This window comes from Equus quagga, chromosome 13, assembly GCF_021613505.1.
Source record: "Equus quagga isolate Etosha38 chromosome 13, UCLA_HA_Equagga_1.0, whole genome shotgun sequence".
Taxonomy (NCBI): domain Eukaryota; kingdom Metazoa; phylum Chordata; class Mammalia; order Perissodactyla; family Equidae; genus Equus; species Equus quagga.
Window position 1 is genome coordinate 40,017,056 of NC_060279.1, and position 22,515 is coordinate 40,039,570.

Sequence of the window (22,515 nt, forward strand, 5' to 3'; positions counted from 1 at the left end):
GCACCTTCCAGAATGAATTCCAATCCTTTGCCTCCCCACTCTCTCCCTTCATCCCAAGTCTCCTTCCAAGGTGCTTTGTGCAGCCATAGTATTATCTGGCAGTATTGTCTGCTAACTTCCTGACACTGTCTAATACATTCACAGTCTACTCACTCCCCTGCATTTTTTTGTGCATTAGAAGGTCTCAGCATACGCTTCCTGTCCCCGAAGTGTCTTCAGACCATGGTCCTGTGCTTTGGCTCAGTCAAGACCAAGACTTGACCACCCCTTTGGCCTCTGGGCTGCTTCAACATTCGTGTTGAGAACACTTCCATTATCTTGGTTCCTTCAACCCTCTCAATTCCAAATGCTTTCCCTTGACTTCATCTCAGTTGTCCCTGATCACAGAAGTCATCATCTCTGGGGAATACCTCACCTCCCAAACTGAGAACCCTGGAAATCCCTTTTATAGTCCCAGTCTCTTATACTTCTGACATTGCTCCCACCATTTCACTCCCTTGCTGAGCTCAAGCATGAAGCCAGGGAATTATGGCTTAATAGCCTATTTAATAGCCTCAATTCTTGACTTAATAATCCATTCCTGGCCTCCCCATTCCTCCTTATAATTCCTTTTACAGTATTTCACTTTACAAACAACACGGATTTCCACATTACACCTCATTGTCACAACAATTGTTGCTGTGTCCCACGCTGTATTATTAACTCCTTGAAAGTGAATTAATTCTTGTTTTACTTATCCTTGGATAATGAGCTTCACACAGAGTATACCCTAATAATTGTGTGCAGAGTAATTGAATGAATAAGATGGTTTTGATTTGAAGGATTGGTGTGGCCAGGATAATGCTGCAAATACGTATAGAACACTTACAAGTTCTCCTCAAAAGATACTAAAAAAATTTCTAAAAAAATTCTGTGGTCCTTTTGCTCCGAAACCTTTAAACGTGGTAGTAAATGAAGGAGCTGAAAGTTTTTTTGACCGCCCTAATATTTTTTATGTTGCCCAAGAGCTTAATACCTATCTTTCAGTGTCAATAAAATATTGAAGTATATTGAAATGAGATTTAACAAAAATTAGCTTAAAACCATCATCTATTTTTGATGGAAAAGTCAAATTAATGCCCTTAATAAAGATACATTCCAGACCTCAACATAAGTTAGATATTTTATAATAACCATTTTTAAATTCATTTGCTCAATACTAACTTGGCATAATGTATTTAATAAAATTATTTTTATGAGCAAAATTACGTAGGAATCACAATTCAGTGTTTTTAATGTCCTCGAAAGTAGAGAACTTAAAGAAATTATTTTAAAAGGAGGCAAAAATGTTTATGAAATGTATTAATGATGCCAACAAATTAGGAATCCCTTGACTTTGACAATAACTTCTCCAGTGTAGAAAATATTAGAAAAAAGGAAGAAGACCCACTTCACTTGTGAGACTCATATCAACCCATCTATGAGTCAACCTAATATTTCAAACTTTTTAATAAAATGGATATGCAGTGTCCTTTTTACAAGAACATTCTACAATATGGATAGAAAATTATTGCCTTTTTAGTATGTAGATTTCATATAAAGTTTGAAAAACTATGATGAACTTGCACTATTATAACCAGGTAAAATTTTACAATTGAAATAAATTGATGAACATAGTAAGGAAAGTGAAATTGATTAGACATCCTTGTATTAGAGAGAGGAGACTGTTCTTTTCTGTCTAGTGTGAATCCTGTTGAAGTTGAAGCATATTTGCAGCAAAAATATACTAGACATCTTTATGAATACTTTTGTAGCTTTCAAGATGTATTTAACTTGTATATCACTCACTAGTGGAGAATATCACTTCCCAAATTAAAATGTGTTTAAAATGGCCCAAGAAAGGCTAGATGGTAATCAGTCTCTCATCTTTAAGAAAATGAGATACTGGATCAAATAAGCGTCAAAATTAGCATAAAGGTTGTTTCTATGAAAGTAAACTACATAACAAATTATTACCTCAATGACTTTGAGTTCTTAATTTTTATAGTTAAAAGTTTAAAGTGCTATTTTATGTCTAATAATTTTATTTACATGATTTATACAAGGTGACTACCTATCATAATTGTTTTTATTAAGAAATAAATAACATATTAACTACAATTCTTAACTATGGAAGGAGGACCTTTTCTGATTCTCACAACAATACCAAATGGACTATCAGTGGCCTTGCCTCAGACTTTCCACCAGTTAATTCCCAGGTGTCCTTTAATCTCTAGTCAGGGACCACAGGGCTTCACCTAGTTTCCTTTCCCCTTTGGGGCTGCCACCACTCCCTTTATCACTTGGATTTCTTCTTTTACAAGTCTGGGCGTCAGAGTGAGAAGTCTCCTCAGCTCTCCCTAACTGACTGTTCCAAAGATGAGCTCACAAACCATTCTCATTTTAAGGATTTTTCTACTAGTCACAATGGGGAAACATCTGGAGTCATAAACAAAAATTTCAGACTTGAGGATGTTGCCAAGATTTAGGAAAACTTGTAAGGTAGTTTCTGTCATTGTCACCAGCTGTAATTCCTGGTCCTTTTGCTAGATGTCTCTCTCTCAGGCCTTCACCCAAGATCCCCCACCTTTATGGAGGATGGAGCTCATTAAACATGTCTCCTTCAGATGCCAACAGGCATATGAAACTCTAGGTTCCAAGAGGGCTCCTCCCGGATCTCGTCCCTGAAGTGTGGTTGGGGCCTGTCAGTGTGTAGAACACAGCAGTATTCAAGTAGCCTCTCATGCAGGCAGCATGCTTTTCAGGACCTCTGGTGTGCACGTGCCCATTTCATGGGGCTGCAACTCAGGTACCCTTGGCAGACCATGACTGGAAAGTCTTTATATTAACCCCCTCAGAAAAGGTATAGGGATTCCGGTAGACCAGAGCTGAAGACTGAGGCCACTGTCAGGAGTGGGTGAAGAGGTGGAGAGCCTTGGTTTGCAGAATGCTTCTTGTGGTGTTTGTTTCAGACAGTTTGATGCTGAGCTGGGGGTGGTGGATGAATGGGCCAGCTGGCTACAGGGTCAGAATAAGTTCTAGTGATGATGACACACTGTGTGCTGCCTCCTGGAATGTCCCTTTCTCTTGCTCTGCCTCCATCCTGCCCCTGCTGGTGACCCAGGTGGAAGGGGACGTGTGGGGCAGGGCGTTGGTGAGTGACCTCCACCCCCAGTCTTCGCACTCCTAGAGCAGATCTGTCTCCACAGGGAGCAAGTCTCCAGATGTTGGGACACTACCCCAGGTCCCTCAGGCACCTCCAGGTTGGCCGGGCTTCCAGAGGGCTGGGGACGAGGAAGGAGCTCAGGGAGCATTGGGCAATCTCGTCCTTTCCCAGGGAGGAGGTACCTGGGCTTATTCACAGGGCGAGTCCCTTGCTCTCAGCCTAAGTCTGGTCTCACCAAGTTCCTCTTGGCGCTGTGGATAGAGCCGGCTCAGAGACTCAGAACTCTATCCTCCTCCTCCTCCTCTTCACCTTTCGTTAGGGATCCTGGGCTTTCCCCTTCTCTCTGGAAAACCAGAGCCCCAGAGCTCCTTCCCAAGGAGGGAGTGGCCTCCAGTGCGTGGGAGAGTGAAGGCCAGAGGAGGCTGCAGCTGGAGAAGGGCAGGGCCAGGGCCAAGTCTGGAAGGGAGGAACTGCCAGCTAATGAGGGGTGAGCCGCCTGCACCCTGACTTTTGGGTCTGGGACAACATGGGACCCACAGGTACTTCTGAGGGTGAGTGTGAGTTTTTCTTCTTGAGAAGCCCTCTCCCATGGAAGGGACAGGACTCTATCAGGTTAAAATGTTAACATGGTTCTCTTCTTCTACCGAATAAGAAAATTTCTCTGTTCTAAATTCTCCTAAATGACTTTGGTTCTACCACTCTTGAGTCTTCCTTGCCAAGGTCAAGGTCCTAGGGTTAATTCTACCCAATTTCTTCCCTTTCTGTCTAGCCCTGGACCCCTATCTACTATGTCTCCCTTGTCTCCTGTTTTAGTATTTCATCTTTAACTATACAGAATGCATAGTAATGTGAGCCAAGGAGGCTGATTCTTGGCTCCAGCCTATCCTGCCAGCTCAGTGTTTTGCATTGGAGGTGGGGTGGGAGACACCACCAGTCCCTGCCCTGGCATGATCGGAGGCTGGGTTCAAGCCTTGTAATTTCAGCTGTATGATGTGACAAGCTCAGGACTGCTTTCACCACATACACATTCCTGTTTGAGGAAGCACTGTGATCAAACGACCAACGTCCAAACTTTCTGTTGACCAGAACTGATTGCTGGTTTCTAGGTAGCTTTGCAGAAGGCCACCTCTTTTCCTGGGAGGCCAGCCTACAGGGCTTCCATCTTGGATAAGTTAATCCTTGCCTTTCATTTGGCCAATAAGGGAGGCTGAACACATTCCCACATGCTTATTAGGTGCCTGCTCTCCTCTGTGATGGGCTCATTTCATCTTCACTGCACAGTTTCCCCAAATGAATGGAATCCTGGGTGTTATTTGCTAAGAAATTGCTTGTCCTGATCCAGGAACCTCCTACATGCCCAAATCTCAAATTGTGGTTCTAAACATTTTCCATCTAGGGACTACTGATTATAATACAAAAACTCTGGAGGGCCATGATTTCCCCCATTGTATCTCAAACCTCCTATAGTTTCTCAGTAGGATTATTGGGAGAAAAGTTGTTGTTTTGATTGACATCTCAGGGAGTTGATATTTCATTTTGATTGAGTACGAGCAAGCAATTCATTTCTGCCTGAGAGAGCAGAAGAGGTCCCTGCAGCTGGAAAGGACCATTGACCCTGGAGCCTAACCTCTTGGGCCCACCTTGAGAATCTCCTCCATCAGAAACTCAAGCAGCTGGTGGAGAAGTTCCAGGCAGAGGCCCTGGAGTCAGACAGACCTGAGTATGAATCCTCATCTGCCCCTCCTGGTTGAGTAACTTAAAGTCTGTGAAACCCAGTTTCCTGATGATATTTGTGGGTCTCCTAGGTCATTGTGAGGATTCTTAACGACATATCTGTGGAGTCCTCAGCAAATACTTGGAACGTAGGATAAAATCAGTAAGTGGTAACTGCTGATGTTGCTATTATTCTCACTCAAGAAGAAGGTAGTTGAGCATCTGTCAGGCATCTTTTCAGGGTGTATGGTCAAACTGGATACTTAATACATCTCTGACTCTCAAACAGTGGTGGGGATGAAGCCCACTCCTGCCTATATTTGTAGTTCACTCCTTCTGAGCCTCAGTGTTCTCACCTATAAATTTGGGGTTACGAATATCTAAGGGGTTATAGGAATTTTCTAAGGATTAAATATAAAATTGCAGCACTAGGTGTGAAAATATCTACATAGAGCTTATTCATAACAGCTACTCAAGGATTTTAAGCATTGTCAACATTATCTACATTGGAAGGCCTAAGGTGAGGCACTGGGCTCTTGTGAGGGACCAGGAGCTCTCAGGGTAGCAGGAGTTTGGGAGGGTGGTGGCTAGACAGAGGTGTTGGCACCCTCACCTTTATTGAGCACCTGCCAAGGGTCAGGCCCTGTGCTGGGGACCCTGAGAAGGCTCACAAGGTGCTGGCCCTAAGGAGCTCCACAGTTTGGTGGGGAGGCAGATAGCCGCAGCATTCAGTGGGGTAGGTGCCCTTTGAAGAGTGAGCACCGTCTGGTTAACTGTCAGTGTCTCTCCCAGGGCCGAGGTTCACACTTTCCCTGTCAGTGTCCTGGGACCACAAGAGGATGCTGCGATGGCTTCTTGTCTTCTCCACTCTGGGTCTTGGGGCCTGCGGTGAGTTTTCCTTCATTGGTCAGAAATGCTTTTGGCATTATCCCTAGCCTGGTTTCATTTGTAAATCATTCTCTCCAGGCTCATCGCTCCTCCCTGTCAGTCCTATGTCCCACTTCAGAGCCCAGCTCAGGTCCCCTCTCCCCTGATGAGATGGGCTGCCATCCTCTCCAGTCTCTCCAGCCTGCCCAGCATATCTTGGCCTCACTGTTGTGGTCATGTGTCTGCTCCTGATGATTTCACTTAAGAGTAGAATCTCATAACCATGGTGGAGACCCTAAATGACCTGGTCTTACAGAATGAGAAATAAGCCATATGTGGCAGTGACTTGTCCAAGGTCATCTGACAGCTTTGGAGAGGCCACAGTGTATAGTGGCTATGAACATGGCTCTGGGGTCAGACAGCCTGGGTTGGAACTCAAGTCCACTGCTTAAAACCTGTATTATCTTAGACGAGTAACTTAACTTCCCTGGGCCTCAGTTTCTCATCTGTTTAGAAGGAGTAGTTAATTTGCTTTGTTTATCTCATAACCTTGTTTTAAGCCACAATTGTTAATGCCCTTGAAAATGTTTTATAAACTACAGAGCTGGCCTGTGGGAGGTGACATTGGTGACTTTGCTCATTCTAGTGGTTATTGCTCCCATGACCTCTGGTGTTGAGCAGGCAGAGGGGGTTAGGCATGCTCGTGGCGAATAATCCTCAATTAATCCTGTCTAGAAAATCTGCTTTGTGAAGGCAGTCACAATAGTCTACAAGTTTCTATATTTCAAGAGCCTCTTTTGCATCGATAGGTGCTTAATCTATACATGTTAGCTCAAAATGATGATGACCGTCTTGGTATGTGGCACTCTGATCTATTAATAGGCATGCAGATGAACCTGGAAAGGCAGAGCTGCTCAGATAAGGAGGCAGGAGAGACTGCAGTGTACCTGGCATGGAGGGAGGACTGGAGGAGGTGGGCGAGCACGGAGCCTCACTGGGGCAGACGGGAGAGGCAGAGAGGCAGAGTGAGGCCAGAAACATGTGTGGTTCTCCTCTGCATTGTTTCCTAGAGAAAGTCGGGGGACTTGGGGAGCCCAAGAGGCTGTGGTCTGTGCAGTGGGGATGTTGAGCCCGTTCCTCTGAGCTGGTCCAGGTATTCTCTGAGGACCAGCCCCAAGTGCAGTGTTCCTCTGTAGAGGATTCCCCCCAGTTCTGCTGGAATGAAACTCAGGCCAAAGGACTACCAGACGGGCTTCTGGACCTGTTTGTTGGCATCTCACAGCTCATTCTCAAGGGCCGCGGTAGTGAAGCAGTTTAGGGATTGGCTGGGGCTTCCTAGGTGGCCAGGTTTTTCTCAGGACTTCTTTATGACTGGACTGGGTGGGTGGGGTTGGGTAGAATCCCAAGAAGGCCTCTGCATACTACTTCCATGGATTGTCCTGAGTCCTTAGGCAAAGGTGGGTTCCAGGAAGGAGGGAAAATCCAGGGAGAAAAGACAAGGCCCCCAGTCCCCAGTTCTCTGTAGGAGGGTGGAGACACTCTAATCCCTCAGGGGGCTCCTGGGAGCTCCCAAGATAAGGATAGTGAGGGAGCCCTCTGGGGTCCTGGGGTTCTGTGTGGGGCTTTCACAGCCCTGCCCACGGTGAGTTTTCATCTGAAAGAGAGATATATGTACCCAACCTTCATGGAACTTCCCATGGTCTCTGGAACCAGGGAGCCCCTGATTTGAGGAGAGTAGCAGACGTTTTCTCAGAGTCACTGTTCTGAGGGACGGGACAGATGAAAGACACAGTCAGAGACCTGGGGCAAATGCCTGTGAAGAAAATGCATCCTGAGGCATCCATGCTGAGCTACTTCAAGGGAAGTCATATCAGAACCACCAGGGTTGGGTGTGGGTGTTGCTGGGGCTGCTTTCTGGAGGTGGGGAGCATAAAACAGGCCAGAGAGGGTTGTGGGTGGGATTTGTCCTCTAGGGAATATGAAGAGGAAGTGTTTGGAGAACAAGGCAACTTGACTTCTCAGGCTGAATGCAGAATCTATGTGGGGATTCTTTTGGCCTAAATGGGATGTGGAGATGCAAAGGGGAGGCTGTCGGGGTCAAGGCCTCCTCCAGATACCTCTCCCATCACAGTGAAGCAGGCGGGGCCCTGGAGTGAGAGGACTCAGGGCAGGGTGGACCGCTGGCCGCCTGCCGCCTGCCGCCTGCTGGAGGAAATGGGTAGGCCCTGGAGCACGCCATCCTGTGGTGCACCCTGCAGGTGCTCCAACCATCGTCTCCCGCAAGGAGTGGAGCGCGAGATCTCTGACCTGCAGGGCCCAGCTGACCCTGCCTGTGGCCTTCGTCATCACGGACCAGCTCATGGGGATGGAGTGCCAGGAGCAGAACGTCTGCAGCCAGAGACTGCGGGGCCTTCAGTCCCATTCTGTCTACACCAAAGGCTGGTGCGACGTGGCCTACAAGTAAGAGGTTGGACAGGTTCCCAGAGCCCACATTCAAGGTACCCCTCTGAGGGGGCCTCCACTTCCCCTTCTCTGTTTTTCCCACTTTCCCATTCACGTTGCTTTATAATGAATAAAAATATTGAAACAAACAAGCAAAATCCAAAATCCTCCAGGGGTCATTAGGAGTGACGGCTCAGAGCATTTATTCATATGTGGTCTTGGACGCTGGGAGCTCCTGGGAAGAAGCAGGGGAAGTCGTGTAATAATGTAAAGGGAGCCGCCGCCTTGGAGTTTGCAGAACTTTACAGTTTACAAAGGTCTTTACAGGTATTGCCCAAGTAGGCCCTCCTGGCCGCTCTGAGGGATGGGCAGGAGAACTGGTACCACCACTGATTCTCAGGTGAGAAGGCCACGGTCTGGGGAGGTTAGAGAATTTGCTCAAAGTCACACGTCTAGGGATTGTGGATCCAGAACTGTTCCCAGACTGCCAGCTAGCCCAGCACTTGTTCCACTTCTCACACAGGCAGGCCTTTCTCCCTGAGGAGCGGTCTCCCACCGGCTACCCTGAAGGGCCACCAGGAGTGAGACCCCGATCCTACAGGAGCAGTGACATTGGGTTTGGAGGGAGGAGTGCCCGTGTTAACACAGTGTGAGGCATGGGGATCCTTATATTGAGTGCTGAGTATCCACTTTGAGGATTACCAGTGGAGGCCCAGAACCTCTTCTTTTCTCCTCAAGAATAAGGAGATATATACATATGGAGAGAGAAAGAGAGTGGGAATGAGGCTTTCTTCCCTGAATTCTAAAGACAAATATAAATGATTTCTGATTTATGCATTTTGGAAAGGATAACCCATGTCTTCTTATTTATTTATTAGCTGCAAATAAGTAAGAACAGCTCTAGGTTTCCATTGTAGCCACCAGAGCCCCGGGGGCCGGGGTCAGAGGCCTTTCTGTCCACACTCTGGATGCGGTCTGCACTCACCACAGCTCAGCTGCTGTCTGTCCACACTGTGTGGATGCGGTCTGTACTCACCACAGCTCAGCTGCTGTCCGTCCACACTGTGTGGATGTGGTCTGTACTCGCCACAGCTCAGCTGCTGTCCGTCCACACTGTGTGGAAGCGGTCTGTACTCGCCACAGCTCAGTTGCTGTCCGTCCACACTGTGTGGATGCGGTCTGTACTCACCACAGCTCAGCTGCTGTCCGTCCACACTGTGTGGATGCGGTCTGTACTCGCCACAGCTCAGCTGCTGACCATCCACACTGTGTGGAAGCGGTCTGTACTCGCCACAGCTCAGTTGCTGTCCCTGCCACTTGTGCCTCTATTGTCCCGCTGCTGTCACTGCTGTGTTGCCTACTTCAGCCACAGTATTTCTAAGGGATTTTAGCCACTGTGTCTCTAAATCAGGTTTCTGCAGTGACAATTTAACAGTCTCTAGTTTGTACAACGCAGCTGACTGTAGTCAAGGGACTATTCACATTGGACTAACCAAAGGTGACTGCAGAGTGACAAAGGAACCTGCTGAAAGTAATGGCAGTGGAGCCAGGAACATGGTGGACATGCTGAGGCCCCCACTTCATCCTCAGGCCAATGTGGGCACACGGGGCAAAGTTGACGTGACTCAATTCAGGGGATTTGGGCGACCTCAGGGAAATGTTCTTCCTGTGTTCAGTTTGCTGTAGAAACTCATAGTCTGATAAAAGCTGAATATGGCAAGAGTTGTGAAAACATCAATTCTGAAGACTGATTAGAAAGTGGAGGATGAGAAAGAAAATAAAGAGGCAGAAAGAAAGGAGGAGGTAGAACAAAAGAATAGATACATTTGTTTTAAAAAATAAAATGAAAAAAGGAACATTCTAAACAAATTTCTGTGATAAAGAAGGACTTATGGGAATTCCTAAGGAGAAACTGAAGAAAAATCAATAAGAGGAATTCCTGAATTCAGATTGATTGTTTTAAATGTTCACGTGCTTGGTCCCATAATTTAAAAATGATGAATGAATACTCATGCCCTTGAAAAATGATGAATTACTGTCCTCAGGCCCTTGAGAGTCACGCATTCAAATCCCACTTTGAACCAAATGAGTATTTTTAAAGTGAGGTTCTGGGAAACACATGTAAGCTAAGTCACAAGAAAATTTAAAGTATATTCCCACATCTCTTGAAAGTCCAAAATGAGTTATTCCCCCTCCCTCCAACTGTTACATCATTGAAGCATAGTACATGTTTATGAGCCTCTAGAACCGTTTCCCTTCTGAGGAGGGTGAAAGCTTTTGTTACAGGGATTTGCCATTGAGTCCATATTTCCCTGCCCCATAGCTTCCTGGTTGGGGATGATGGCAGAGTGTATGAAGGTGTCGGCTGGAACGTCCAAGGCGTGCACACCCCAGGCTACAACAACGTCTCCCTGGGCCTTGCCTTCTTTGGGAATAAGTTAGGTAACAGTCATCCCCTCTGCCCCTCTGTCAGAGAGTTGTCTACACTCTCTTCTTCCACTCCCTCATCTCAACACTCATCTTTTCAGCCTACATCATACTTGTCCTCTCTTGCAATTGTCCCTCTCTTGAAGTTCTTTTCTCCCTTGGATTCTAGGACATAGCATTCTCTTTGTCCTCTTCCTCCTTTCTGGTCTGCACTCCTGTGAGACTGCTGAAGCCACGACTGACACTGAGCTCACAGTCGTTGTCATCACTTCTGGAGTCTGAAGTTGTGTGACTCTGAGGCTGTGGCTGGCAGAGGCAGAAAAGCGTGGCTTCTCTCTTCCTCCAACATGTCCCATTGGTAGAGCCCAACCAGAAACCAGCAGGCAAGGAAGTCTGGGAAATGTAGTTTCCAGATTTCTAGTCCCAAGGGAAAAAAAGGAGAGCACAGAACAGGCACAGCATTGAGAGCTAATAGATTAATAACTGGAACCTGCAAGGATCGTTATTTACCAACTCGAGTTGGTGATAGCATTTATCTCAGGGGTTTTCTGTGAGAATTATATGAGTTAATGAATGTAAAGAGCACTTGCCACATGCCTGATTGTGGGAGCTACTAAGTAAATACTGTTACCCTTTTCTCCATGCTAGGGCATACGTGACTTGGTCAGGTGGGCCTCCTTTGCATGTAGCTTTTACTACTTCCAAGCTCTTCCACCTAGAGATGGAACAGATAAATAAAGTCTTAGTTTGGTACTCAGAAGGGGTGCCAAACCTTGGCTTCCGAGAGCTCTGTCCAAGTTATTCCTTGCCTCGTAGGCCCTCTGTTCTGGCTACTGGGCCCATTTCCTCTCTTCCCATCCATCAGTTATTCAGGCTCAGGTATTCATCTCATCCTCCCTTCACATCTAGACCTGATTGGAGTTTCTTGCTGACAGTTCTGTGTTCCGTGTCGTCGTCTTTCAGGCAGCAGTCCTAGCCTTGCTGCCTTATCAGCTGCAGAGGGCCTGATCTCCTACGCCATCCAGAGGGGCTACCTGTCACCCAGGTATATTCAGCCACTTCTCTTGAAAGAAGAGATCTGCCTGGCCACTCAACAGCCAGTGATACCCAGGAAAGGTGAGACCCTCGATCCCACCTCACCCTCCTCCCAGTTACCACCAACCACACGAGAAGGTGTTCTTTCATGTTGGTGTTCACTGGCTTCTTGGACCAAGAACATATATCTCCTGCCTATCATAACTATGTGATCTGGAAAATTCTGAGAAGATAGCTTCCTGACCTCCTCTCCTTCCCACTAGAATGCTATAGCCATGGAACCATTCTTGACATAAACATATACGTACACACATTTTCACCCAATTAACATATATTTACTGAATACTAGGAACTCTTCTCAGTACTGAGGATACAGCTACAAATAAAACAGACAAAACTGCACGTTTCAGTGAAGAAAGAAAATGAAGAAATCAATACATGAAATATATATGATGCCAGATGGCATGAAGGCTATGGAGAAAAATAAGCATGGAAATGGGGTTGAGTAAACATATATGCATATTTATGTATACTACATGAATACACACACACACACACACACACACACATTCATTTCTAAATGCAAAAACCAGCCAACCTGCAACATGATCACAAGACTGAGACAAACTTGAGTTCACAGGTTATACTGTCATCGGAGTGAATATTCCAAGAAGTTCGATAATAAAAAAATGTACACTATTTTGGAGTGAACAAGCAGCAACCTAAAACCAGTACAATTAACAAGCACTTTCAGTAGTTTAACACTTTCTTCTAGAGTTGACCTTTCCTTGGACTCAAGGATATTTTTTATTAAGCTTTTCAAAACTGCAAATCTTTAAATGAAGCTTTTCTTGCTTTCGGACAGGTGCTATCTTCAATAATGATAATTCTTTAACATTTTTAGAGTTTTTGTAGATTTCAGATTATCTCCATGTACATGCAATGAGTTCAGAGAGTCAGCTGATTTCTGCATATTGGCCCTGTTCCATAAGTAGACATGTCTGCATGTATGGGCAGTGAATATTCAAGTATGTAGGTATACTTTGTTTTTTGAATAAAATAATGATGCTCTGTAGGATGAACAGTCCTTTCCCTTCTGCTCACACACTGTTTCCATAGTTGTTATCAGAACTTATAGATTATTGCCTCTGTCCCTTGGTTCCAGTCGCATGACCCAGACAATCCCTATCCAGACTTTCCCAGAATCCCACAGCCCAATTCATGTTCGGATGTGCCAAGGGTGCAGAGGTTGGGGAGACTGAAGAGTAGTCCAGCTTGCAGGTGTGAGATTCTCCACATGTGGGCACAGGCACATTCCCATGTCCTTGGTTCTTCCCCTCACCACAGCTTGCCCCAACATCATCACGCGGTCAGCTTGGGAAGCCAGAGAGACACACTGCCCTAAAATGAATCTCCCAGCCAAATATGTCATCATCATCCACACCTCTGGGACAACCTGCAATGTTTCCATGGACTGCCAGATTCGAGTCCAAGACATACAATCCTTCCACATGGACACACGGAACTTCTGTGACATCGGGTATCAGTAAGTGGGATCGGTGGAAACATGACCCTCCTTTTCCTCAGGGCTGTAGGAAGGATGGCTGTGGGAGGGAACCAATATTTACTGAGCCCTTCCTTTGTGCCCGGTGCTTGACATAAGACATCATATTTTATGCACTGAGTATCATTCAGAGCACAGCTAAGGGTCAGTTATCTTTCCTGGGCACATTCTCTGCAAGTTGTTGGGAAGACTCTGAAAAAACAACATTGAAAGCAACAGTAATAAAAGCAAGACTATGAGACCCTCATGGAAGGACATCAAAGGACTGTGCCTTTTTTATGCAATCCCTTCCAACCACTCAGAGACACAGGCCCTGCTCACCCACTACTGCAGTCTGGCTCCATCCCAAACTTGCTCTCTCTGACGCTAGAATCTTGTGATACCTCTGGTATTGCTTACTCCATTTTACAGACACAGGAAGTTTTAACCTCGCTGGGCTCTTTTGCCTCATCCCTGCAATTTGGATAATAATACCTTGTCTGTCTGAAGATAGAGAATGAAATAAAAATGTTCCTTTAATGCCAGGTCTATAATAAAGAAACACATTAAGCTAATGGAAGAGCAGAAGCTACTTAGAAGATGCCTTGGAATTTTCTTAGAAGAGATTTAGGGTTAGATCACTATAAAGTTCAGTTATTCATAGGTGACTTAATCACAACAAATTTCACAAAGTCTCAGGTGGATTTGCTTTGGCATATGTCTCCTTCTGGGCTGGCTGCCTCTCTTCTCTTAATACCCACTTTAAAAGCAACGTTTGCAAAAAGGAGACAACTGTCGCTGCACTTTGCAGGATTTTTACAGTCTCGCTATGATTATTTAACACAGATAATAGAGAATTGACTATAAATTTGGAAATTCCAAATGGAAAATTCCAGAAGCTGAGGCAGTGCTAGTTTTCCTTTTCGTTCACTCTTCAGGAGCTCGATCCCTATTCCTTGGCTTTTGAAACCTTTTATGGCGTCCCCTGCCACTCTAGCCTCATGATGCATTATCTCTAACTCCGATATGGACTCTAGTCAGAGCACAGCACCCACTCACTCACCATTTTCTAACTTTTTAATCAATATTTATTGGGTATCTGCTATGTGCCTGGTGCTTGGTAAGATAGTTACGGTTCCTTCCCTTGTGGAGTAGAGAGAGAAGATAGTAAACAAGCAGTGACAATTCAGAATGTTAGGTACTGTGACAGGTGAAGAACAGGATATGCACAGGATGAGCCTCTAACAGACTTTGGGGGAGTGAATGCGTCAGGGAAGGGCTTCCGGAGGGAGGGGCATCCAACTGGGACATGGATAAGGAGCGGGGGTTAGTCAGGCAAAGAAGGACAAGGAGTGTTCCAGGTAAGAGAGCAGCATACACGAGGCCCCAGGATCCAGACAAAGTACATATCTTTGAGGAACTGGAAGAAGTTTAACTCAGATCCAAAAATAGATTTCAAAGAGGGACATGGTAAGAGGTAAGGCAGGAGAGGCTGACAGGAGCCGCATCACGGAGGACCATGGGGTTGGTCCTTACAGATTGACTCTATCTGAAAGGCAAATGGAAGGTCATGCCTTATGGTAGGGTTTGTATTTTAGCAAAACCACTCTGGGTGCTATTTTAAGAATGGATTGGAAGGAGGCAAAACTCGGGCTTGGGGCTATTGCAGTAATCCAGACAGGAGGGGATGGTGACCTGGAGTAGCACAGTGGCAGTCAGCATGGAGAGATGTGGAGGAATTTAAAATAGGAAATACATGTACATTAACCATGACTAAAGATTGGATGGGACTGGAGAGCGAGAGGGAGGCATTCAGGATGATGCCCAATTTTCTGGCTGAGGAAATTACAGAAGAAGATGGGGTTTTTAAGCCATGTTGGTTTTTATAGCTAGTGAATGAAACTGTGGGACTGGATGGTTGTCCAGGGAGAATATGTTGAATAAGAAGAGAGAAGGGCCTAGACCAGAGTCCCAAGGAGCACCACATTTGAGGAAAGGAAGGTTGGAAGGCAGAGGGACCTGCGGAAGAGCTGTAGAGTTGAGCAAAATCAGGAGGATGCGGGCTTGCGGAAGCCCAGGGAAGAGAACATGTCAAGAAGAGAGTGGGCAACAGAATCACTGTAACCCAGAAGAAAAATGTTTCCACTGTTCCAGCATCAAGGCAGTCCCTGATCACCTTGGAGGGGTCAGATTCAGCGGAGTTGTGGGGACAAAGGCTGTGTTGCAATGGGTTGAAGTTGCTGATATTGTTTGTCACTGTAAGTCTTCATTTCTTAGGTTCAGGAATTGCTCTTGTTATGTTTTTTGTCTCTGCACACATTGACATACAGAAATGTTCAGTCAATATCTAATAAATGCATGAAAGAATAGATTAATGATCCAAGGAGTGGATGAAGCCAATTCCCTTTCCAGGAGTGACTTTCTCCATTTTCCAATCCTAGCTTCCTGGTGGGCCAGGATGGTGGTGTGTATGAAGGAGTCGGCTGGCATATCCAAGGTTCTCACACCTATGGATACAATGATATTGCCCTAGGAATTGCCTTCATAGGCAACTTTGTAGGTAAGGGGTGAGCATGGGGCAGAGGGTTCTGCATGATGAAGTATCCTGCGGAATGTCTGGGAAGCATGGGAGAAAAGGCAATGCTGTGGTGCCTGGCAGTGTCAGGGAAACATTTTAGCTTTAAAGTGGACTCTCAGTACAGGATGCAGGTCAACAGGAGTCCCTCCTTGGCAGAACATTTCCCCAAATCCACCCATCCCCATCCCCACCTGCAACTCTCTTTCTAGCCATACCTAAGGCAAGCATGGAGCAAGACAGAACAAAATCTTTTGCAAACATTGGTGCTTTTATGGCAAATGCATCCTCTTCCTTGGTAGCCACGGCAACAATATGGGGGAGCATCGCTACCTGCAATGGCAAGGCAGTTGGATGGCCCAGTGGTGCCACGTCTGCCTTGTGGTGCCCACTGAGAAGTGGTGCGTTGTGCTGCAGTTCTCTTCCAGAGCAGTTTTGAATTTTCTGGAAGAAGCTTTGCAAGGAGGAATCAGGGAACACAATGATTGTTTTCTCTTTGTGGGTGGTTGCCATCATTTATGTGAATTTGTTGGCTATGGTAGAGGTGGTGGTGGTGGGGGCGGGCAGAGGGAGACTGGACTAGGTGCTTGTCCCTACCCTAAGAAAGTATCCTTGAAACCCTAATGATTGATGGAGTAAATGTGTTTTGCAGAAAAGCCACCAAATGCTGCAGCTCTGGAGGCAGCCCAGAATCTGATCCAGTGTGCCGTGGTCAAGGGGTACCTGAGTCCCAACTACCTGCTGGTGGGGCACAGTGATGTTACCAATACTCTGTCTCCTGGGAAGGCTTTGTACAACATCATTAAGACATGGCCTCATTTCAAACACTGAGGGAACCCTTGCTCCTTCCGAGGCTACTCCCCTCGCCACCCCTGTCCTCACCCTCCATTCTGGCTCAACACCCTGTGTCCTCTCCCTGCCAGCCCCATCAAGTTCCTCCTGTCTTGGGTTAGTATGATCCTCTCCTGCTGGCATCCTCCAGCATCCTCCAAACCCCATAGCTGGGCATTCCCAGCCCTCTGAGTCTGGGCCCAGCCTTCCCCTCTCCTCATCTTCCTCTCCCCTGGGCACCCACCTCCTCAGCCAGGTGAGACTCCAGGCTGGTCCTTGTTTGACTTCTCATTTCTTTTGCACAAGCCCCTCTCCCTGGTGTGCCTTCCCATGCTGTCTGCCCGGCAGCCCCCAACCTCACCCATGAGCCAGGTCAATGCCCAGCCCCTCCTCTCTGCCCACATGTTGACTTGTCATAATTTGACGCAGCCCTGAGTTCAGGGCTCAGTTTTTTTTAGACATGTCTGTTCTCTCCGCTGGGTGTGAGATTGTCCAGTTTTATTCCTCTTGGTGTCCTCAGTTCCTCAGCAGTGTCTGGAAGCCTGTAGATGCGACAGATGTTTGTTGAAAAAATGGATGAATAAATGAATAAGTAAATCAAGGCCCTTAGCAGTTTGCTCCGTCACCCCTTCTCTGCGATGCCTTCCTGGACAGTTCCCCATCCCACCAGCATTTTCTCTGTTCCTGTCTCCTTCCAGTCTGGGGTCAGAGCTGGCTCTTCTTGCTTGTCTGTAATGGCTGCTGCGTCTCTAGGGTCCATGTCCCTGTCCTTCCAGAGCTCCTGGAGGGCAGGGACTGTCCACACAAGCTGCCCGGTGCCTGCTCCCTGTGCAGGGCTGAGCATGGACCCAGAGCATGGAGCTCTGCAGCCCTCCCCGCCTGGCTCCTGTGCCTAGAGGGAAGCCCACCCTTTCAGATGGGGAGACAACATACTGCTGTTGACTGGAAGCACACGAGCTGTCTCTTGTTTTCCTGATCTGGAAACAAAAGGAGGAGGAGGAAGGGGAAGACGACATAGAAGGAGCCAGACACAATGACTTTTTTCCCCTATACCTTTGGTGTTCATCTTGTGTCTTTGCTTTTAGAGTGTTTTACATCTTTTACAACAAGGCAGATTTTAACAGCCTCACATTTTTATACCCTTTGTGCTTTTCAAAGACTGTCTCTGATCTGATTGGATTCACTCTGTCCATATATCACTTACCCTCAAGCCACCTGGCATGTGAGCAGGGGAAGGAATGGTTTTCCTAGAGGGTCAAGTAGGCCCAGGGGGACTCAGCAGCCCTTCCTGACTACACAGAGAGGGGGAGGCGGCTCTGAGAGGACAGCCACCTGGGATGGATGTCACTCTGTGGGAGGATGAACCTGGTCCTTTCTGTGGGATGGGGGCTGGGCACATTCTTCCCAGAGGAACCGTCCCAACTTGCTCATGTATTTCCCCTTCTCTTACAACACCCAAGTGAGCTTAATAGCCCCTCACGCAGGAAGTAGCTAAAGAGGTGGACGTGAGATGCTGAGAAATAGTCTAATGAAAAAAGACGTCCTTCAGATTTCTTGGCCTTCCTTATAATCCTCTGAAGCAGAGGGTCTCCTTGCCCTGATTCAAACCATATTTCCAGGCTTCAGGGTCTCCTTCCATGCTCCCCTCTCCGGCCAAGTCCTGTGGACTCCTTCACCTACGTCAGCACTCATCCACGTTTCCTCAAATCAACATGATTGCATGGTCTGGATTATTGTCTTCTCAAAATTGTTTACTTTTATTCATCTTAATGATACAATCTAACTAAAATCAGAGCACTCAGCTGGCAAATGCTTTTTTAAGGCTAATGCTGAGGCTGCCCATTCCATGCAGTTCGCCTCTTCTGAGTCCTGAGTATAGAGAAATTCTTCCCAGCTCCCCCTTGATCATTTAAAGTGGGGTTCATGCTAACACCCCCCTCAGAGGGGTGTTGTGAGGATTAAGTGAATTAAACGTGTTAGAGTCTTTAGATCTCATGGCTGGCATAAATAATGGTTCCATTAAAGTTAGGGGAGGTATTGTTATTGTTGTTGCTATTATTGTGATTGTTGCTATCTATTACTCCGGTTTGACTAGGGCAGGCAGGCTGTGCCTTCGTGGGCACAAGCCTCAGCTGCCCCGGGGGTGTTTGGCACAGGCTGGTGAGCGCAGGCAGAGCCCAGACCTTGTGACGAGCAGGGAGGAGCCAGATGTGCCGCAGGTCGGGCAGGTCTGAAGGAGCCCACGGTGAAGGAGGGACACGTCTTTCATGGCCCCCTGGACTGGCGAGTGGGAGGGACTTGAGAGCTCATCTTGTCAGTTATTTTCCACAATTGTAAGCTGGACAGAAAAAAAAAAGCCACCAAATGAACTTTTCTTTGGTTCCAGAATAGAATACCAATCTGGTTAAAACCCCCTATTTTACAGAAAACTCAACTCAAAGGGGACAGATGACCTGTTCAAGTTCCCCCAGTGAGTTAAATAAAGGAAGAAACAGAGATGTTGAGCAAGGCGCTGTTCCTATTGTCGATGAAAATAATCCACAACCAATCTATAAATGAAAATTTGGGTGAGTTTATGATGAGCCAAATGTGAAGACCAGGGCCTTTCTTCCTGAAGGAAGGAAGGGCACCAAAGAAGTGGGGTGTACAGAGTGGTTATATACCCTCAAAGAGCATGTCTCACATGTGATTGAAATGTTGCTTTTACAATAGTCACGAGACCACTCTGTCGGCACAGTGATTGATGGACACAGCAGGCAGCAGGTTTGCTGTCTTGGAGGACACAGCAGGGTGGCAGGTCTGCTGTCTTGACCTGGGTGGTCACAGATGAGCACACCAATCAGTTCCCAGCATAGGAGAGATGCTTATCCTTAAGGAAATGCCAATGTGGGGGGAAGTTGCATCTTTATCTGAAGGCCATTTGTTCCGGTCCTTGGGACATAGCAAATGCTTAAGCAGATATACAAGGCATGCTCTATGGCCAGGTCAGCCCCTTTTGGAAAAACAAGGTCAGGCCGAATTAGGTTTACACCAAATGGCTTCCTCATATACTCCAATATATCCTATTGCTTGCCATTTATTTGTCACTATCACCCCTCAGGTCAAAATCATTTTATGTCCCCTCCTTTCTGACAGAGTAAAGTAAAACACCTTAGCACGGCAATTAGGGCTTTCCAGAACGTCATTCCCACCTACTTTTTTCCACAGAATGAGCCCACATGGGCAACATACAGGCTCACCTCCTGGGCTTGGAGCCTTTGCCCACACTGTCCCGCTCTCCTCTTGATCTCTCCAGTTCCACCAGGTTTTAAGATACGTATGAAAGCTAGCTTTTAGAAGGCTTCCTGCTTCTCCATACCAGCAAAGGACATCTCCCTCCGCCATGTGCCTGTGGATTTCACCTGGGCTTCTCGGTGGTTCATCATTGCTGCCCTCCCCCCACCAAACCTGGACTCCAGAGGCTGCACCTGCATCTCCCTAGTCTCTGTATCTCCAGGGTCCAGCGCGAGGCCTGGCACACTGAGGGGCCACCTCATATCTGTGGAAGGGAGGGGTAACAGCCACGCCCGGGCAGGGCAGTTGAGTAGAGGCAGCGTTCCCAGCCTGGGAGGGTGGCAGCTCTTCCCCTGGCTGGTCTTGGGACGTTTGTCATAGAGTGGAAAGTCCCAGTGTCTTCATGCTGCCTGAAACCCTCCCGCTATCATAGCATGTCAGATTTCTCACAGGTTAATTCCATCTTAATTCCAGGCCACACATTTGTCCAGTCCTCTGGTGGCCTCCCCATCAGTGCGAGATTTGGAGGAAGACATTCTCCAGCACCAAGGGTCCCCCGCTATCCTTGGAGGCTTCTGTGACCTTCTTGCTGGTGGCTGCAGTCTGGGGGGAACCGTGTTGTGGGCTCCTGTGGCTGCTCCCTCCTAGCTTGCCCATCAGGAAAAGGTTTCTCCCCAAGGTCCCTGCCCACCCTCTCCCTGTGCTCCCTGGCTCTTCCTCTGTCTCTCTGGCTTCTTTCTTCCCACACATTGTTTCTTTTTCTCTAGCGTCTCTTTGTCTCTGTCTCTGTCTCCCTCTCACCTCTTTGCCTGTTTCCCTCCCTTTCATTCTTTCTCTCACATTGCCTCCCTGTCTAGTCCTCAATGCTGCTCCTTTTCTCTCCTTCTGTCCTTCTGCTTCTGTGTCTGTCCCTGCCTTTGCTATTTCTCTTTAGCTTTCACCAACATCAAGAACATGTCAGTGTGCAGAATTATTGAGAAAAGGGCGTCTGAGCCTCAGCACTGCAGACTCCCACCAGTGGGCGCCCTGACCGAGCCCTACTCTGCCCTAGGGCTGCCAGGAATGCCAGGGACTGGGAGGAGGGGGCAGAAAGCCAAGGGTGGGGTGGCCATGGGGAAGGTACACGTGTTCCAGAAGCTTAGAGCCATCCAGAAGCGAGACAGGTGTGTTTCTGGCCCAGCAGGTTCTACCAGGCAGGGCTGACTAAGAACAGGGCCTTAATTAGAAGAGCCGGCTCTGAAGCGGGAAGGTGTTATTAGTTGGGAGGAGTGGTGGGCGGGGGTGGGAGCTCCTGGGAAGTGTGGCAGGGAGCTTTGGGGGACTTTCTGCAGTGGGCTGGAGTAAGAAGTGCTTCTCCATGAGTAGGGAGCTGGGGGTTCCCTCTCAGGGTGGACAAGAGCCCTTTGGTCCCCACGAGTGATGCAGCTGCCTGCATGGGAGGGGAGCTGGGGAACTTCTTACTCATCCTCTGGTGCTCAGCTCACATGTCCCTTCTTCTAAGAGTCCATGTCTTGAGGCCCCCAAATTAGCATTCCTCTATTCTGTTCTTCTTTGGTGCTCTGTTCATGTGTAATTATTATTTATGTGTTTCTCTGTGTGTGTGTGTGTGTGTGTGTATGTGTATACATGTTTTATTGTCTAACTTTCCCACTAGAATATAAGGGCCATGAGAGTGGGGAGCACGCTGACCCATTCCTGTCTGCACCTGCTCCTGGTACACAGCAGGTGCTCAGTAAACATTTTAGACGTGGAATCCCGAAGTCTGGGAAACAGGTACTGTGGTTGTCTACTGACTTGTGTTGGAGCAGGTGGCAAGTATGGTTGGTTTGTCTAGTCTGTCCCTGCTGGGCTCCCACTGGTTCATCATATGGGGTTGGTGGAGGAGGAGAGGGAAGGGGCCCAGGGTGTGAAGATGGAGGGATCAAAAGGAAACTGACCTGGGATCAAACTAGGTTACAGCTGACCCACAGCATGGACGCCCATACGTGGATAACTAAGAAGGCTGACTGCCTAATAACCTTCAGAGGTCTTCCCTCTGTGCAGACCTGTGCTGGGCACAGGATGTATGTGATTTCATTTAATCCTCAAGACCGCTCTGTAGGGCAGGAGCTGTCATTCCTATCTCATAGCTGAGGAAACTGAGGCTCCACTTGGAGAGGTGAAGTCCTTTTCTTAAGGTCACACAGCTGGTGCATGCTGGTGCTGAGCTGGGTTTCTGTTCCTTTGTCTACACAACATCAGGCTGTCCTCCAGATCGCTCACAGTCCTTTTACAATCGGTGACCAGATGTGGACAAGATACCCAGGGGTCTCCTGACTCAGACAGAGTTCACTGGAGTAATTACTTCCCTTAATCCAATTATATGCTTCACTTATAAGGGGGTACGTGTAAAAACCCCGCGTAAATGGTCTAGTTCTGAATTCATGTTGTAACAATCATAACAGCAATGCAATCCAAGATTGCCTTACCTTTTGGTCACACCGTCAGCCCCGCTGGCTCAGTGGGTTTTTCCATCACAACTGCTATTGAACCACCTGTCTGCACATCATGCCCTCACCAGGCCTGTTTTTCAACCCAAGTGAAGGACTCCGGTTTATCTTGATTTAGGGTCGCGTTAGGAGTGTT

The 22,515-nt window shown here is 47.3% G+C and overlaps 1 protein-coding gene across 5 annotated transcripts; it reads left to right on the top strand.

The window, feature by feature from the left end:
• The first annotated feature begins 3,393 nt into the window (after positions 1-3,393).
• On the top strand, positions 3,394-17,218 carry LOC124250973 (peptidoglycan recognition protein 3). Of its 5 annotated transcripts, XM_046683344.1 has the most exons (9): positions 3,395-3,735; positions 4,990-5,060; positions 5,690-5,785; positions 8,023-8,224; positions 10,530-10,648; positions 11,597-11,749; positions 13,016-13,214; positions 15,653-15,771; positions 16,439-17,218. In XM_046683344.1, the coding sequence occupies exons 3-9, from the start codon at positions 5,737-5,739 to the stop codon at positions 16,615-16,617; spliced, it is 1,020 nt and encodes a 339-aa protein (XP_046539300.1). In that variant the 5' UTR covers positions 3,395-3,735; positions 4,990-5,060; positions 5,690-5,736; the 3' UTR covers positions 16,618-17,218. The 5 variants fall into 5 exon arrangements, with proteins under 5 accessions (XP_046539298.1, XP_046539299.1, XP_046539301.1 ...); XM_046683342.1 differs by lacking the exon at positions 4,990-5,060 and having other exon boundaries at positions 3,394-3,735; positions 13,016-13,208; XM_046683343.1 differs by lacking the exon at positions 4,990-5,060 and having other exon boundaries at positions 3,394-3,671.
• The last annotated feature ends 5,297 nt before the right edge of the window (positions 17,219-22,515 follow it).

Bases quoted from the DNA above. Each gene is read 5' to 3' on its own strand.
- LOC124250973 (XM_046683341.1), top strand. From the start codon at position 3,711: ATGGGACCCACAGGTACTTCTGAGG. The intron at 8,225-10,529 runs GTAAGAGGTTGG...CCTGCCCCATAG, and splicing joins TGGTGCGACGTGGCCTACAA to CTTCCTGGTTGGGGATGATG. The intron at 10,649-11,596 runs GTAACAGTCATC...GTCGTCTTTCAG, and splicing joins CTTCTTTGGGAATAAGTTAG to GCAGCAGTCCTAGCCTTGCT.